The 17,599-nt window shown below is 47.7% G+C and overlaps 6 protein-coding genes and 1 non-coding gene across 7 annotated transcripts; 4 read left to right on the top strand and 3 right to left on the bottom strand.

Annotated features, from left to right (window-relative positions):
• Nucleotides 1-116: 116 nt before the first annotated feature.
• Nucleotides 117-1,315, top strand: TRUGW13939_03314 (uncharacterized protein; the record flags this gene model as incomplete). The annotated part of the gene is made up of 3 exons (XM_035486498.1): nucleotides 117-147; nucleotides 210-452; nucleotides 522-1,315. The coding sequence occupies 3 exons, from the start codon at nucleotides 117-119 to the stop codon at nucleotides 1,313-1,315; spliced, it is 1,068 nt and encodes a 355-aa protein (XP_035342391.1).
• A 254-nt stretch (nucleotides 1,316-1,569) lies between these two features.
• On the bottom strand, nucleotides 1,570-4,191 carry TRUGW13939_03313 (uncharacterized protein; the record flags this gene model as incomplete). The annotated part of the gene is made up of 2 exons (XM_035486497.1): nucleotides 1,570-2,510; nucleotides 2,580-4,191. The coding sequence occupies 2 exons, from the start codon at nucleotides 4,189-4,191 to the stop codon at nucleotides 1,570-1,572; spliced, it is 2,553 nt and encodes an 850-aa protein (XP_035342390.1).
• Nucleotides 4,192-4,586: 395 nt separating this feature from the next.
• Nucleotides 4,587-4,701, top strand: TRUGW13939_03312. The gene has a single exon. It is a non-coding gene; the product is annotated as a tRNA-Leu (tRNA).
• A 3,430-nt stretch (nucleotides 4,702-8,131) lies between these two features.
• TRUGW13939_03311 (uncharacterized protein) lies at nucleotides 8,132-10,280 on the top strand (the record flags this gene model as incomplete). The annotated part of the gene is made up of 10 exons (XM_035486496.1): nucleotides 8,132-8,642; nucleotides 8,704-8,801; nucleotides 8,857-8,919; nucleotides 8,978-9,030; nucleotides 9,090-9,161; nucleotides 9,222-9,335; nucleotides 9,394-9,661; nucleotides 9,726-9,845; nucleotides 9,908-10,008; nucleotides 10,064-10,280. The coding sequence occupies 10 exons, from the start codon at nucleotides 8,132-8,134 to the stop codon at nucleotides 10,278-10,280; spliced, it is 1,617 nt and encodes a 538-aa protein (XP_035342389.1).
• A 160-nt stretch (nucleotides 10,281-10,440) lies between these two features.
• On the bottom strand, nucleotides 10,441-11,319 carry TRUGW13939_03310 (uncharacterized protein; the record flags this gene model as incomplete). The annotated part of the gene is made up of 3 exons (XM_035486495.1): nucleotides 10,441-11,045; nucleotides 11,095-11,168; nucleotides 11,240-11,319. 3 exons carry the CDS (start codon nucleotides 11,317-11,319, stop codon nucleotides 10,441-10,443), a joined length of 759 nt encoding a protein of 252 aa, XP_035342388.1.
• An 853-nt stretch (nucleotides 11,320-12,172) lies between these two features.
• TRUGW13939_03309 (uncharacterized protein) lies at nucleotides 12,173-15,247 on the bottom strand (the record flags this gene model as incomplete). The annotated part of the gene is made up of 3 exons (XM_035486494.1): nucleotides 12,173-12,327; nucleotides 12,386-15,131; nucleotides 15,224-15,247. 3 exons carry the CDS (start codon nucleotides 15,245-15,247, stop codon nucleotides 12,173-12,175), a joined length of 2,925 nt encoding a protein of 974 aa, XP_035342387.1.
• Nucleotides 15,248-15,567: 320 nt separating this feature from the next.
• Nucleotides 15,568-16,881, top strand: TRUGW13939_03308 (uncharacterized protein; the record flags this gene model as incomplete). Its single annotated transcript, XM_035486493.1, has 5 exons — nucleotides 15,568-15,676; nucleotides 15,895-15,906; nucleotides 15,969-16,105; nucleotides 16,163-16,794; nucleotides 16,851-16,881. 5 exons carry the CDS (start codon nucleotides 15,568-15,570, stop codon nucleotides 16,879-16,881), a joined length of 921 nt encoding a protein of 306 aa, XP_035342386.1.
• Between the last annotated feature and the right edge of the window lie 718 nt (nucleotides 16,882-17,599).

Here is a 17,599-nt window from a genome sequence, read left to right as displayed (position 1 = left end):
AGAACCGGCCTAGCCAATAACGGCTAGTCTAAAACACCAAAGATTTACCCAAGCAGCCGCTCATGATACCTTTCCAAACAGGAAAAAAAAAACACCAGACATCCATCCATCACGCAATGATTGTTCGGCAGCTCTGTCTGCGGCAGGGTGAGTTGTTTGGTTTTTATGGGGATTCAAGTGCAATTTTAATCTAATGCCGTATATTACAGCCCGCAATGCCTCGTTCCTCGTCCAAACACCTCGAAGACTCGCCCGGTTTTCGTCGACCGACACGACCACACAGACCTTGGATGCAACACTAGAAGCGCTGTCGCAGGATGAAAGACAATTATTCAAGCAAGCTTTTGAAGAGACGACAGGATCCGGGGTAACGCCAGCTCCAGAGTCGGCCCCTGCCACGTCCGGCTCTGCCGCACCTAACGCCAAATCTTTTTTTGCAGAAAAGGCACACAGTAAGTTGTTATCTTTACAGTTTCGAATCATCTATATGAATCCGACTGACCTAACAACAACAAAAAAAGATAGAGCATCACGAAACATAGGAACGAAAATATCGCAACCCCACAAAGTCGACAGTATCCTCCGTAACCCACCCAAACCGTCCGACATCACGCTCGAGTTGCTTCTCACCGCACAATCACACCTTGGCCACGCCACGTCACGCTGGAACCCGCAAAACTCGCGGTACATCTTTGGTATCCGCGATGGCATCCACATCATCTCGCTCGACGTCACAGCGGCATATCTGCGCCGTGCCGCCAAGGTGGTCGAGGAGGTAGCCCGCTGCGGCGGTCTCATTCTGTTTGTCGGCACTCGCCCCGGCCAAAAGAGAGCCATCGTCAGAGCTGCCCAGTTGGCCAAGGGGTATCACATCTTTGAGCGCTGGATCCCGGGGAGTCTGACCAACAGTCAGCAGATCTTGGGTGGCTGTGCCGTCAAGGCCGTCAACGCGCTGGACAAGGAACTGCCCGAGTATACCAAGAATATTGCCCTCGAGACCGCTGTGAAGCCAGACTTGGTTATCTGTTTCAACCCGGTTGAGAATGAGGTTTTGTTGCACGAGTGTGGACTAAATAATATTCCTACTATTGGTGTCATTGATACGGATGCCGATCCGACTAGGGTTACTTATCCTATCCCTGCAAACGATGACAGTCTCGCCTGCTTGGAGGTTATTTCCGGTGTCCTCGGCCGGGCTGGTGAAGAAGGCCAGCGCCGCAGACTACAGGAGGCTTCTCGTGGAGCGTTGACGTACGTTCCAGTTCCACTGAACAAGTTTAAAAGGGACGAAATTGCAGGCTCGTCTAAGACGTGATGTTGTTTTCCCTTTACGTGGATTATGTATTAGTATTTCGAAATTTCTCTTTCCATGTACTATTTCGACCCTTTTTTTTTTTCTTAAATATTACTTTGATTGGCATTTTATAATATAGTAGCGAGCTTGAGATGCTAGAGTAATCAGATTATCATGTCAAATTAAACTTCACAGTCTCGTCCATTGGAAAACCCCTACATAGTGCTCATCTATATGCGGATCCCATGGTAGTCAAATAATAATTCAACCCTCTTTCATGGACCTCCCACCAGTCTATACACAGAGCGGCCACGAGGATCAACACCTCTGTATTCCAGCGGCTTTCCAAGCTCAGATACGACATGCCTAGCATCTCCATGCGGAAGCACAATATCGAGATCTTTCCAGGCTGGCGTATAGCCGTTGCTTTCGCCCTTTTTAAACCCTATAGTAACCTTCTCTTCAGTAGAACTGTAAGTAATAGTGAAGCTAGACACGTCTGCAGCCCGCGAAATGCCGTCGTCTTCGAACCATGTAGTGGAAAAGATTTGTCCGTGGGAACTCGCCCTGGGTGGGAAAATCTCTACACCGCGGTAGTTGTCTTCTTCGAGGTTGGCAGCTGCCTCGTCGATCTGAGCCTCACCGGGGGTGCGAGTGACCACACTCTTGCCGACGGGCACGGCGCCGCCGATGCGAGCGAGGACTGGGATGCTGGTCTTCCACTCGGAAGTGATATCAACCCATTGGCCAGAGGCAAGGTACTGGTACGGTGCTGTGAGGTTCACATAGCCGTGGTCAAACCCAGATGATAATATGCCTGCTTTCCGCGGCAGGTAGACTTTTGCAATAGTAACGCCAGGCTCGTAGACACCTCCAACGAGCAGCGTGTCGCCGAGCCAGAATTGCTCTTCGCCTTGCTTGAGCTTCTTGGTCCACACTTCGGGGTCGCTCTCGTAGCCCCAGCCAATCCATCGCTGCGGTGGAGAAGCCTGCAAGTGGCTTTCGAGGGCAAGTGAGTAGATATACGGGAGAATCTCATATCGCCGTTTGATCGTGTCTCGGACCAGAGGTGTGATTTCGGGATACATCCAAGGCTCGATGACATCCCCGACCAGATTGTCTGTAGGCGAGGTCTTGAAGCAGTTGATCGCAAAGCGTGACGAGTAGATGCCCAATTGAATCCACCGTAGTAAAAGTTCTGGAGATGGCTGTGGCCCTTTTGATAAAACTCAAATATTAGCAAGATAAAAAAGATATATATATATGGAAGTGTAATCTTTCTCACCTTCAAACCCGCCAATGTCGTGACCATAACAGTGCAGTAAAGAAAATCCTGCGTTCAGTGACAAAGAGTTGGCGCCTTTCATGTTCTCCCAGCTAGTGACATCGTCACCGCTCCAGGAACTGGCCGCATATCTCAGTGTTCCAGCTGTTGCACTTCTTGATAGAACAAACGGCCTGATGGTTGGCCGCAGGTCCACGAGGGCATCATGTGAAGACTTGCCCATCAGTTCAGTATGCATATTCCGGCCCCAGATGCCTACAGAATTGGGAACATCGTGGCGCCCTGGCAAATTGACGCCGTCCTTGTCCAATTTCAGCACCCAGTCATCATCGGGCAAGGTATATTCGTTATTGTCATTCCAAATACCGTCAATACCAGCATTGGCCAATTTCTGTACCCCTTCGTACCACCACTTGAAGCCGAATTCGGAGGAAAAGTCGATATGGCAGCCCTCACCTCCCATGGCTCCACCGGCACTCCAGACATCCATATATCCCGGTGCATTTGTGTCAGGGTTGGTGAACAGAGCGGCCGCGTCCTTGAGCTTTTCAAAGTCGGGGTGAGACGAGAGGACAAAGGGCTTAATGTTCGACAGCAGTCTCATGCCGGTAGCGTGGAACTGGGCAGTCCATTTCTTGGGGTCTGGGAATCTCTTGGGATGCCAAGTAAACACAGTTCGCAAGCTCGGTTCGGTATCAGAAAAGGAGTAGCCGGAGCTCATCTGGTGCGCTGAGCACGGAATGCCATGGAGCTTCAGCTTGGCCGCAAACTCCAAAAGCACCTGGTTTGCAGGAGGTTCGTCGATCATCGTGTACTTGTAGCCGCCAGAGATGTAGCCAAATGCCCACCGTGGAGGCAGGAACGGGAATCCGGTTAGCTCGGCGTACGAGCGCACGACGTCTTTCAGCGTCTTGCCAACAATAAAATATTCTTCCAGGCCGCCATAATCCTGTCGATACACCTTGTATGCGCCGTACAGGCCATCCAGCTCCGAACCAACACTCCATGTGCCCCTGCTGTGAGAGGAGGAGAAGATGGCGACGACGCCGTCGGCATTGGCTTTGATGAGGAGTGGGATGTGCTTGTATAAGGGGTCTGTACGGTACACATCGTACCCAAACGTGTCTGAGGCTGACAGTATGAAATGTCGATTAGACAGGTCCATAGGAGCTGCTTTCTCTCCGAGGCCAACGTGGAGGGCTTCTCTGTCGTGCACACTGTAATGCGCAACACCACCGGAGTCGGCCACATACGATCGACCAGACAGATCACGATGCAGATACTTGTCTGACCCGGTCCACGAAAGCGCAACGACCGGAGCGCCCTCCCACCTGACCTCTGCGGTTACATTTCCCGCTTCGATCTTCCAGGAATCATCCGATGCTGAGCTGGTGGACCCGATATCCGCCTCTTGCTTTGGGTCTGGGACGCTGGGATACGGCGGTAGAGGGTGGTCTGGAGACGAGAACCTCACTCTGAACAGGTTCGGGTGCAGGGCTTCAAGTGAGAAATCAAATTTCCCCTTGTCGTTGGTAGATTGGAGATGCACGGATGAGCTGGCTCCAGAGCCATGACGTTTATATATCTTTGGCACAAACTCCCTTTGAGGCATTGCGAATCACGAAACGATACAATCTAGCCACGATTCAGGGAACCAAGCCGTCTCTTTCCAAGCACAAGGAAGAAATAACATTTTCCAATGACATTTTCCAATGACATAGACAATGCATGGACAACAAATGGTGCAACCCCCGCACTGGTCTTCTCGCCGAGTCGCTGCGATCCGCGATCGTGGTCGAATTGGAGTTTCTCACTGGCTAAAGCGTGATATTCTCGCCGGATCAACCGCCGTAAGAGTTGAGCCGGTATATAGTCGGCTGTGGGTATACGAGAACCGACATTAAAATAAAAATAAAACACCAAAAGCCTTGCACACTTGAAGTCGTTGACAGGATACCCCGGGTATTCGAAGTTGACATTATGTTAAAACAAGACAGAAAATTTCAAGGCAACGTGGCCGAGCGGTTAAGGCGCTGTGTTCAGGATCATGTGATAAGATCTCTTCTCGCACGATACTTTTCGCAGTTCAATTTGAGCGCGCGTTCGAATCGCGCCGTTGTCAACAACATTCTTTTTGCCAAATATAGGTTTTTTTTGGCCCGATATTTTGTGGGTCAGGATATCCAGCATATCTAGTACCGAAATGTAGTACTGGTGTCTATTCGGAAGCAACAACGCATCCGGAAGTAAACAAGGCGTGTTCTTTTTTATATGTGTCTTTAGGCTGGATATCAGCTACTTTATCGTGATTATATTTTTGGGCTAGGTATCCGGTGTATGGATATTTGTGCGTCCGAATATGTAGTGTCCGGAAATAAAAAACGACATACGCTTTTTATAAAAGCACTGTTCTAGTAAACTTCGGGCTTACTAGCCGTATTAAATTTGAAGTATAATGTGTTTAGTGTATTTTATATCTTATTAATGTTTACATGCTACGACACTCATATATAAAATAATTTACCATAGAAAATAAACAATAAAGACTAAGAAAACGGGGACATACAATAGAGCTATAATATACAAAGTCAGTGGCGCATAAACGTTAGGACACAGAACGCAGTTTCAAATCCCAAGCTTCCTGGGTACGCTGGTAAATTAGTCAAACCGGCCTCGCTGCAGGGTTCCAAGGTTCCAAACTTCCTGAATACGCTGGTAAATCGGCCAAATCGTCCGCGCAGGCCTTGCTGCGCAAGTACGCCGTCAACCCCTTATCAACCCCCCTTGCAGCTAGGGTTTGTAGCAATATTGTTGGGTTCTTAACCTGTAAGGGGGATTAATTCTAAAGGTGGAATTGTGTGATGCGAGTTACCAATAAGCTTCACTGCGTTCATTCTCAAACAGGCGCTAGACTCAAGATTAGTCTTAATCTTCCCGAAGTACACTTTGGATTCTAGTATCGAAAGATCTTTTTTTTGTTTTCGTTTCTGTTAAAAAAAAGGCTATAACTAAGCCCTGACTGACAATATCGGATATCCGTCCGGGTCACCGGAAATCCCAATCTCGCACCACATAACAGACAGAGATTTTCGAAAAACCCTTTTTTGGACGATGAAGGGACTGCTATGGAACCTAAGAACTGAGCTTTTATAAAACCGCGTGTCATGTTTGTGTCCGGACTGCATGTTCGGATACTAGACGCTGGGCGCACAATCCATATGCTAGATATCTGGCCCAAACAAAATGTTCACCATAAAGTAACTGATATCTAGCCTGAACAAATACATTGAACAAAAAAAAAGTGCACGCATTGTTTTCTACTTCTACCTATATAACAACAGTACTCGATTTCAAATATGCCGAATATCCGACCGATAAAACATCGACCAAAAAAGCCCATATATAATTGGCAAAAAAAGATATCTTTGACAACGGCGCGATTCGAACGCGCGCGGTTTCCCATCACGGACAATGTTTAATTTGCCTAAACGTGACGCTAATCATTTGTTAGTTGCTTATTCTTAAGTCTCGATGGTTGATGCAGGTCTGGCTTACCCATAACCAACTCGGCCACGTTGCCTTTGACGATTTTTGCCTAAGCTCAAACATTGACTCTTAGTAAATTGCCGAGTACATACATCATCAGATCCCATACAAACTGGCCTGCGTAGTTCGTTATGTGTCTGTCTTTGAGGTCAGCTCTGTTTTCGCGTATTAGACAAGGATGTGAATTTGTGCCTGGTGCTTGTATTCGTTACCCGTGTCATGATTAAGATTTTATCTACAATTTGTATGTTGTTGGCTTATTCGTTTGACGGACAATTGCCACAGCCAAGTCGATATTGCACTGCCTCGAAGTCGAAACTATAGTACAAAGAAGGATATAGAAGACATCACAAGAATGCGTGCTGTATTATAGGGTTTTCGGGGTGAGTGCCAGGATTCTCGGAAGGAGCCCGACTTCCTCTTACGCTTTGAATCGCGACCCCTACCAAGCTTCACTATTGAAAATGGCTGGTCCGGATTATTCCCGCGCCTCCATGCCTCCATGCGGGTCTAAAGTTCAGGTCGTGATTGTTCGTCGCTAGAGGTCTATTGTCTACTATCTGTTGTCTATTGTTTATGTCTTCCTGGCATTATTATTTAAGGCTCTGTCACCCTAAGTCCAAACATAAGATCTACTATGAAAACGTCTACTCAACAGATAACCCTTCCTTCCCGTAATATTCATTGTCGTTGTGTTGATCGTATTCACTATTTGGGTGACAATCTTTTCATTCTCGAACCAATGGCCATCCTGACTCCTGTCGACCCTTGTCCAGGATTTATTCAAGATCGCATCCCCAAACTCCCAATGATCCTAGACGCCTTTACTATGATAATTGATGATCTACCCACCGATGTCCGTATGGAATTGATTCGTATTCGGATCCATCAGCTCTCTCAAACTGCAGGATTTCTACGAGTTGCTGTTTTGAAGTATGTTTATTCTATGTTAATATGTTTAGTTAGAAGCTCAACTGGGTTTCAACAGATGTTATTTTTCAGTCTACCTTGTCCACCTCGCTCGTATGTTGAGCAAGCTCACCGGGAACCCAACATAAAAAAATAAAAGGTATCTTCGAGGTGTGGGAGCGGGATTCCACAGGCTATACCTTAGGCGACATGGCGCAAGTGATTGATATAATAATGACAGCTGTACCAAGGGACATTGGGCAGTCAATCTATGGTTTATCCTCAGGCGCCAACGTATAATAAGTATCTAAGATGCGGATTACCGATAGATGAATACTGTTAGACTATCTTCCCCGCGCCAACGGATGGGTAGCCACAGTTGATACCTATTACTCGAGCCGAGCTTTTTGGGCCTATATACCATAGATTGAGTGCCCAGCGGGCCTCTGGTCTTTTTGTGTGGCTGCCAACAAAAGTTTTAATGGTTCTGCTTTATAGTTGGTAGTCTAATCTCATAAAATCCCTACCCACAATATTGACCGCGTAGTTACATGACAGCAGTGTTGCTGTTAGCTGCCATGTTTCTCTCGATATCGTAAGCACCTATACAATACCCAAGTTAACATTCAAGAAAGATCTTGTAGTGTCTGAGAAAGCTAGTCGGTAATTGACAGAAACTGTCTCATTTCCCTAGATTCCCTAGGAAACCCCGCATTTTCCCCCCGGGGGTCAATGCCTTGTAGCTCCCGCTAGCCGGCGGCCTATATTCAATATAATGCAGTGCGGCATATAATGGTGTTCGTATGCCGCGTAGCACCGGGTCGTGTCACCAATCCTGTCATCCTACGGCGACATGTGCGGAATGCCGCTAGCAGCTTGCTCGCTTTGTCTGCCAAACACCCAAAACCACCTGTTGAGAACCGCATCATAGAACCAAAGGTCGCCCCTTGGGCAATCAATCTATGGTATATACAGGCACCAACACGCTTATAATAATCTCAAAAGCTCAGATCCCTGCTCGCTGGAGCCCCTGTATTTTTGTGGATATATTTTCCAAAAGCTGCGATTGGTGGCGAGTGTACAGTCCCTCGATCGTCATGACGGACAACACAAAATCTCAAGATTACCACGGGGTAGAAACAATTGAGCATGCGCCAGAGCATTGCATCAACGCCCATGGAGAAAATAGTGGTAAAGACAGAGCGGCGGAAGTGCTACACAACGCCGGCCACAGCGCCATACTCACGCCTGAGAACAACGCTCGAGTTTTGCGTTTAATTGATTTGAGAGTTCTACCCATCGTACTGGGAATATATTTTCTTCAGTCCTTGGATAAGACTACACTTGCCTACGGCTCTGTCTTTGGCTTGGTCACAAAGACTAATCTGCACGGGCAGCAGTACTCATGGCTGGGCGCGGTTGTCTATCTCGCCCAGCTCGTGTGTCAGCCTCTTGTTGCTTATCTTCTCGTCAAAGTTCCATTGGGAAAGTTCCTAGCAGTGTCAGTATTTTGCTGGGGAGCCGTCCTAGCTGCAATGTCTGCTGCCAACGGATTTGCTGGACTCCTCGTTTGTAGACTCCTGCTCGGTGCCTTTGAAGCCGGTGTTGGTGTGTTTCCCTCGATCATTGTGGCTTTTGTTCAAGTACTGTTTTTAATAGTTTAATGCAGCGCCTGCTTTTATTTCTGTTACGCAAATGTGGTATCGACGACGGGAGCAGCCTGTGAGACTCGGGGCCTGGTACGCAATGAACGGTATAACGAACATGGTAAATCAAGCCTTTGTTATGTCTCTAGATAAATCTAACAGGTTCTGTTTTATAGTTTGGCAGCCTGATCTCATGGGGATTAGGGCATATTAGCTCCTCAACGCTGGCCCCGTATCAGGTTTGTCCTATCTTTATCTCTTTCGCCAAGTTGGTGCTGAGCATAATTGATATATCAGATCATATTTTTGTTCTTCGGGGTCCTTACAGTCGCATTTTCAGTTGTTATATTGTAAGTACTTTGGAAAAAAGTAAAGCAAAAAATTTAATGTGAATCTAACTATGCTCTAGGATTTTTATGCCCGACTCACCACTTGATACAAATTTTCTCAAAGGAGAAGACAAGCTGGTGGCCGTTGAGCGGTAAACAGAGGAGAAATTTAAGAGATATGAATAGGCACTGACTACATGTGTGCTTCCTAGATTGCGCCTCAATCAACAAGGCATCAAGAACGACATCTGGAAATGGGATCACGTCAAAGAAGCCGTTTTTGATCCCAAAACCTGGCTGTGGTTTGCCATGCTTTTCTCGATATCGTAAGGACATATACTTTTGATTTTCTCGGAACTAAACCCTAATCAGAGGACCATACAGAGTTCCCAGTGGCGGCATCTCGACTTTTGGCCCGCTCATCATCAAGGGCTTTGGGTACAACGAGTTCAAAACGATCCTTTTCAACATGCCTTTTGGTGCGGTTCAGTTGATTGCAACGATGGGAGGGGCATATATTGCCATGATATGGAAGCTAAAAAGCCCCGTCCTGATGTTTCTGTCAATCCCGCCAATCATCGGATGCGTGATGCTATTGCTTCTAAGTCACGACACTGCTCACAAAGGTCCGCTCTTGGTAGGATACTATTTAGTGAGTGCCATTGAGTGTATGAGTGTATGGCGGTTAATACTGTATACTTACAATCCTCCGCTAGATCTCAGTATACCCTGGAATCACCCCCCTGATATACTCGTGGCAAGCTGCAAACACGGCTGGCGAGACCAAGAAGAAAATCACCACGGCTATCATGATCGTTGGCCAATCAGCTGGAAACGTGAGTGTTTGGACTGGATACATACCGGAAATCTGCCAGTCTAAAATCAATTGATACAACAGGTCCTCGGTCCTAATTTGTACACTACCGAAGAAGCTCCTCTTTACCGTCGAGGCCTCGTTTCCAACCTTGTTCTTTTTATTTTATTGATTATTATTTATGCGTAGGTTTGTTATTACCGTTTTCTTGGCTCATCATACTGATACAGAAGAGCACAGTATACAGATTATCATCTTGAAAATCCAGAACCACAGGCATGAGAAGAGGCGCGAAGCCGTTGGTAAGACAAGAAAGGTGGTTGACAAGTCCATGTCGGCCGTCAAAGCCGGAGACGATGATATTGATTCCAAGACGACCGCGAACACGCTGGAGGAGGATCGGTCTTTGGACGATGCAACGGATTGGCAAAACGAGGATTTTGTTTATGTTTATTGAACATTGAATTGTATTGTGTGCGGCAGATACCGTTTCTGTTTCTATGTACGTTTTCCTGGCCTCTAATTGAGAACAGTTGTAAACAAGATCGACTGGGATTTGATTACTGGGGGAAAAAAAAATCCCTGCCACCTAGATTATGTACTTAACAGTCGGTTGTCTACGGACACAGATCTCTAATAAGATCCATGTACACCGCAGCACCCAAAGCCGTGAAAAAATGCCACCAGCCATGCAACTCCAACGCCCAGGCCCACGGCACGCCAATCGCATTGCGTAAGTTTCTCAGCAGCTGACACGCCTCGAGGTCAATATTCCACACCAAGAACCCCAGCACCAGGTATGCAACCGCCTTTTTAAAGTTCCAACGGAGCCGCGCCTTTTCCTGGGCGTTTTTTTGCGGTGATTGCGCCTGGCGGCGGCTGATTAGATAAAGAGTGCGTGGCCAGACAAACGTCAACATAACAGCAAACATGGACGTGTGTATAACGATATTTCCGCTCTGCACGTAGTATGCCGACATCAGACAGACAGTGGCGTAGACTATAACTGTGATGAGACGCCTGGTTGGCGCTTCCTGTCCAGCGCAGTATAAGCGCTGGATCAGCGACCCGGCAAGGAACAGCATGGAGAGATCGTCGCCAAATTGCATGGTCTGGCGCAGAGACGCGTGAAAAATAAATGAGCAGACACCCACGAGAACAAGAGATGCGGACATGGTGTCTACAGAGCGGGATTTTGAGTATTGTTGAATGCCATAGTAGACTAAGGTTTGGAATTAACTTCTGCTATGTAACTGAGGGTAGAGACATACTGTAGACCAGATTGCTGAGGGAATTGATAAACTCGGCAATGTAGATGGTTACAGCGTAGTCTTCTTCGCAAAAGCTGCTCGTGTTGCCTGATTAGCCATGCTTGATCTGCTTATTGACCCCCCTTTTTTGATTTTGAACACGTACTTTGCAGCGCTGGACGGCGGACTCCAGATGCCAGCATTGGCATAGAGATCGCCGGCAAAGTGCCGGACGCTGTGGCTCATGGTTGAATTTTCGTTGAAAGTATTAGCAATTTTATATAAAACAATATACAGATCCTAAGAAGTCGATGTGATTAAAATCTCATCGTCGGTAAATTTTCAAGAATTTAAATAATAAGCAACCAACGGTAGTTAGTACACGTTCCATCGGAAGTCGGGAAACACAGCCCTGGTACAATTGGCGCTAAACACCCAACGAGCGCAGCGTTGCAGTAAAGATCTTAATGTACTTTCCAGGGTCTGTATCATCACGGCAAGATGGCCGAGTTGGTTATGGGTATGCTCATCCCAGCACTACACATCCTGAATCATCAACTAACAAAAGAATCAGCGTCAGGTTAAGGTCACACCTTAATATATGTCTCCTGATGGACGCAAGTCCGCGTGGTTTCGAATACCACTCTTGTCAATACTTTTTTTAAGTAGCCTTAATTTTTTGTCTATGTAGGGAAAAGTTAGTGGCAATAATATGATAAATAATATCGATAAGATTGCTCAAATATTGTGTGAGGAAAAGGAACACAGAAAAGCTAAACTGTTTTAAGACTAGCACCGGAAATGCAAAGCTAATCAAGCCTATTTTAGCCCTAACTCATAACAGGTCATGCCTTTTTTTTAATAAAAAAATCAATTTATTTCCAAGCGCATAGTGGTATTTATATTTATACATGATAGGATAAAATGGCATGTCCAGTATCAGACAATAACATCGTCAATATCCTCCCAACTCCGAATATGCAAGACAAATAGTTTTTCCCCCCATCTATTAATGCAGGTGAGGTGCTAGACGTAAAAGTACACATGAAGATATTAGTAAACCAAGTCAAGAGGGACAGATGACCGAGTATTTTTCTTTTCACTCGAGGTATCTCTTTTCGATGATTTCTTCGTAGGATTGAACATGGTCGCCGACCTCAAAGGCAGACCAGCCTTCAAAGCCCATGCCGCATTCGCTGTCCTTGCGCATCTCGGTGACATCTTTCTTGACGTTTTTGAGAGATGAGAGAGTGCCTGTGCATTTTAATACTGATTAGTATTTTCTGGAAACAGAAATGAATGTTAAACATACCATCGTAGACAATTTCCTTCTCTCGCATTACGCGGACTTTCTTAGAGCGACTGATCACGCCGTTGCGGACCTTGCAACCAGCGACCGGCATCGTTTTCCGGCCCTTGATGGTGATGTCGAATACCTGACCAATCGCGGCCTCACCGGTGACACGGTGGATGATATTGGGGGGCAGCTGTTCGCTCATGGTGGCCTTCACGTCGTCAATGAGCTCGTAGATAATATTATGATTCATTATTTTGACACCTTGGTTTTCAGCCATTCGCGAAATCATGGGGTCGATATCACTGTTAAAATTGATCACCGAGGCATTGGATGTAGCTGCATGAGTGATGTCAAACTCGCTGACCTGTCCAACACCGGAGCGCAGTATCTGGGCGAAAACGTCGTTGTTGCCGATTCCACTAACCGAGCTGGAAACGGCCTCAACCGACCCAAAGACATCGGCCTTGACAATAAAGTTGACAGGCTTAGGACCTGCTGGCGCCTTTTGAGCTTCAAAATCGCCCTCTTTGCTCATGCGACGCCTATGTTCAATGGTTTCACGACGGATTTCGTTGATCGCGGTTGTGTCCTGGCCCAATTTCTTGGTGTCCATTCGCTCCATGCGGTATTCGACAACCGCTTTGGCATGCTGTTCGGTCGACGTCTCCAAAACTTCGGAACCTGCCTCCGGCTGTTCCTTCCAGCCATCAACTTCAACAGGTAAGCCGGGCGTGGCCTTTTCCAAAGTAATCCCTGCCTCGTTCCTCAAAGTCTTGATTCGTGTCCACGTAGAACCGGCAACAAGAATATCACCAGGGTAGATCGTGCCTCGTTTGACTAAAATGGTTGCAACACGGCCAGCCTTCTTGGTCGTGGCTTCGACAACCCATCCTTCGGCATTCCCTTCGGTATCAGCTCGGTGGTCGAGAAGCTCTGATTGGGTCACTATAGCCTCCTCAAGCTCCAACATGCCCTGGCCAGTTTTCCCACTGACAGGGATAGCCTGAACGTCTCCTCCATAGTCTTCAACATCAACGCTATGGCGGGCCAGGTCCTGTTTAACCTTTTCTATGTTCACGTTGTCTTTATCGACCTTGTTGATGGCCACGATGATGGGCACATTAGCCTGCTTGGCATGGTTTATCGCTTCCAACGTCTGCGGTTTGACGCTGTCGTCGGCGGCTACAACCAATACAACGATATCTGTCATATCCGCCCCTCTTCGGCGCATGTCCAAAAAGGCAGCGTGGCCAGGGGTATCGAGGAAGGTGATAGATTTGCCAGATGGCATTGACACGGAAAAGGCTCCAATGTGTTGTGTGATTCCACCGTGCTCGGACGCAACGACAGCGGATTTCCGAAGCCAGTCTAGGAGCGTTGTCTTGCCATGGTCAACGTGTCCCATAATAGTCACTACGGGAGGCCGTGATGGCAATAGAGACTTGTCTTCGGGTTCAGGGGCTGCCTTCAAATCCTGTTCACCCGTATCAAAGATTGCCTCGAAGTTATACTCTGCCGCAATGAGCCCTGCTGTTTCGGCATCCAAGACATGACTGTGAATCACTCCTTCAAACCCAATCTCTTCCAAGTGGTAGATGAAGTCCGCCTGTCGCACGCCGAGGACGGTGGCAAGATTGCTAACACTGATGAATTCAGGAAGATACAATGGGCTCGGAGCCGGGGCAACATCCTTTTGTTTCTTCTGTTGCTTTCGCTTTTGTTTTCGCGCTTCTAATTCCTCAGGGTCGAAGTCCTCGTCTTCGTAAAAGAACTGTTCGCGCCTAACTGGCTTTGCACGTCTCCTACTCCGGGTGTCTCTTTCAATTTCAATTTCCTCGCTTTTACCCGTTGTCGTTGTTGTGTTTGTAGCATCCTCCGGATCCTGTTCGCCATCCGGCGGCTTGAATTCGACATAATTAATCTTGAAGTTTGCGTCCTTTGCAATTTGCTCCTTCACACGTTGCTGTTTTGCGCGATTTTCATTTACTTCCATGTTTGGAGGGGGCTTATCGAGCATCGTGCGAAATGTGACCTCCCGGTTATTTTCTCGCCACGCCTGTGCCGCCTCAGCCCCCAGCTTTCGAATCTTGAGACCGGTGTCTGGTTGGGGGTGCTTTTTGGGCTGGCTGTTCTTCCGGGGCGTAGTCTTCTGCTGGCTGGCGTCTCTCAGGCTTTCAATGGCCTTGTTCAATCCAGGGCGAGTGGCACGGCATTTTGGACAGTAAGCGTTCTTGCCGAAGCAAGGATAAGCACAGTCGGGACACACCCAGTCCTGAGTACGTAAACTCGGCGGGGGTTGAAAGCGTTGATTCGTCACTCTTTGGGATTCTGGCGAAACGGGCGTGGTGGTTGATGTATCCCCTAAGGGTGAAGCTTTGCGTGGCTGCGATGCCATGATTGCATTCCTGCTTGCTTGTTCGGCGGCTGAAAGGCCCACCACTTTCTTCACGGACGAACTCTGAGCAGCCAATTGGCCGCTAGATTTCATGCCGCCAAACCGCATAGCTCCGAATGCTGGCGCTCGAGGGGGCGTACCCTGGGATTTGGCCGCGGTGTTGTTTGCAGAGCTGGAAGCACCCCGTCTGCCTTGCGGTGTTTGGGGTGAGGACTCTGGCGAAGGTTTAGCGCTGCCATTGCTTTTGGCCTCAGCTGCAGCCTCGCCAGATTGGAAATGACGTGAAGCCGAATGGAATCGAAGGCATTGTGACCGACACGTCACGGCCGCGGTATACGCCGAGTCGATGTGTGGACGCCGGCATATCTGTAGAGGAGAGAAGTATGTGGTCAGTCTGCATCCGGCAACAAAGCAATGGCATAGCATGGCTGGAAAACGCAAGGGCAAAGACAACTCACCCGCCTCAGGGCTCTTCTTTGCATGATGCGAGGACGCTCAAGGCATCATCTCGTCCTGTCTTGTCTCGATTGGGTCTTCGGCGCTGCGTGAACTTATTCTCATTATGTTTTTTTTCCCCGAGGGCAGGCGCGCTCCGGTTTAACCTTCCCGCCCGGGCTTGGCACCAAGGTGGGTCCCCGTTCACGTGACTCGGGGAATCCGGCCAGTTACAGCGCCGCCCGGGGTTGCGCAATCGGACAGGGACGAGCGATGGTCTTGTCCATCTTGCAGATAAGAACAAGATGCCTTCCTCTCAACCTGCCAGTTTTTCTCGATCTGCTTGTCGCTCCTCTGCCCGCTGAAAATGGAGGACTTTGAGAAAATCGATGACGACCTAGCCAATGCTGGCTGGGCGCGTACTGCCAAGGACCTCTTTGCCGGCGCTGCAGGCGGCATTACTCAGGTCCTGTTGGGTATGTGATATGAATCTTCATTGAGCCCACGCAATTCGAGACGCATGATTGTGTCAGTCCTAGAAGTCGCTAGGCGTTGCTTGCTGCCAATTGATTGACATGCTCAACCCCGCTCCTCATGAGATTTGGCCAAGCACACAGAGACCGACCGGGCTTCATGTCTGCTCATTAGAGGCGGAAAATCATGGGATTGATTTATTTGCTAACTTTGAATGCAGGCCAACCTTTTGGTATGTGATGGGATATTAGATTGCTAGAGGAGGTTCCGATTAATCATCTAATTCGACAACAGATATCGTCAAGGTGCGGCTACAGACAACATCACAGTACTCCAATGCGCTTGACTGTGCGTCGAAAATCTTCAAAAATGAAGGTCCTTTGGCTTTCTACAAAGGCACGCTGACTCCATTGATTGGAATTGGTGCTTGTGTGAGTAGTCTCCTCGAGATTTGTATTGTGTTTTAACCGTTCCTGACAATTCTACAGGTTAGTGTTCAGTTCGGTGCTTTCCACCAGGCACGGAGATTTTTTGAAGAGCGGAATTCGAAAAATTCTCCCCTGCACCCTGGTCTTTCCTACTCACAGTACTACCTCGCTGGTGCCTTTGCAGGTGTTACCAACTCGGTCATTTCTGGACCTATCGAGCATGTCCGTATCCGACTGCAGGCCCAGCCCCATGGAGCCGGTCGGCTGTACAATGGGCCCATAGACTGTGTACGCAAGTTGTCTTCTCACGGCGGCGTGCTCCGCGGTCTCTACCGTGGTGAAGTGGTCACCATCTTCCGAGAAGCGCAAGCGTACGGTGTGTGGTTTTTAACCTTTGAGTATTTGATGAATCAAGACGCAAAGCGTAACAACATCAAGCGAGAGGATATCTCCAGTATCAAGGTCGCTACCTACGGAGGTCTGGCTGGCGAAGGTCTCTGGCTTTCCAGCTATCCGCTTGATGTGATTAAGAGCAAAATGCAGACCGACGGCTTCGGTGCCCAGCAAAAATACAAGAGTATGACCGATTGTTTCCGGCAGACAGTCGCGGCTGAGGGATTCGGCGCGCTTTTCAGGGGACTGGGTCCTACCCTGCTTAGGGCCATGCCAGTGTCGGCAGGCACATTTGCAACGTGAGTAATTGTTCTAGGTTGGATAAGTATACATCGGTATTAACCTGTTACTCTAGTGTGGAACTGGTGATGCGGGCCATGGGTTAAAAATCGTCGGGAGCCGAAAGTAAACTCCATCTACCTTGGCATATGGCTTTAGCGGGCTTTGCATGGGTATTTTCTTCGGTTTTTGTTTTTTGGTTTTCTCTTCACATGAATGGCATCCATATTTCTTGCAAGTGGTTCCGGGATTAGACAAAACGGTCATTGTCATTGCAATAGCATTCATTCGTCTAGATGTCTGTTTAGTCTGTTAGGGTATGGTATATACATACATGTACGTCAATGGTGTAATGGGACAAAATCTCCGAATTGGAATTGAAAAAGTGAATTGAACTAGTTTATACATTCTTTTCTCTTGCGAACGCGAAATATAGTAATACATGGTACGTGGGACAAAGCCTTGGCTTGTAACTTGGTAGCGCAAAAAAAAATAGGGTTGCCGTTCTCGGCACACAAGAACTAGAATTTCAACTCTCTATTATTATCATAAAAAAGTTATACCCTCTATAAAAAAAAAGGTTGACAAGAGTGGGATTTGAACCCACGCGGACTTGCGTCCATCAGGAGACATATATTAAGGTGTGACCTTAACCTGACGCTGATTATTTTGTTAGTGAGTGGTTTAGAATGTATGCGGAGATGATCTTACCCATAACCAACTCGGCCATCTTGCCTTGAGCACAACCTCGGAAAAGTGCTACAAGATGGTTTCCAAATTATTCCAGCCAACTTCGGCCATTGGTAGGGTTCATTATTATTACCT

Source organism: Talaromyces rugulosus, chromosome II (assembly GCF_013368755.1).
Source record: "Talaromyces rugulosus chromosome II, complete sequence".
Classification (NCBI taxonomy): Eukaryota; Fungi; Ascomycota; class Eurotiomycetes; order Eurotiales; family Trichocomaceae; genus Talaromyces; species Talaromyces rugulosus.
The sequence above is the reverse complement of the archived record's forward strand: the minus strand, read 5'-3'. Positions and strand labels throughout refer to the sequence as shown.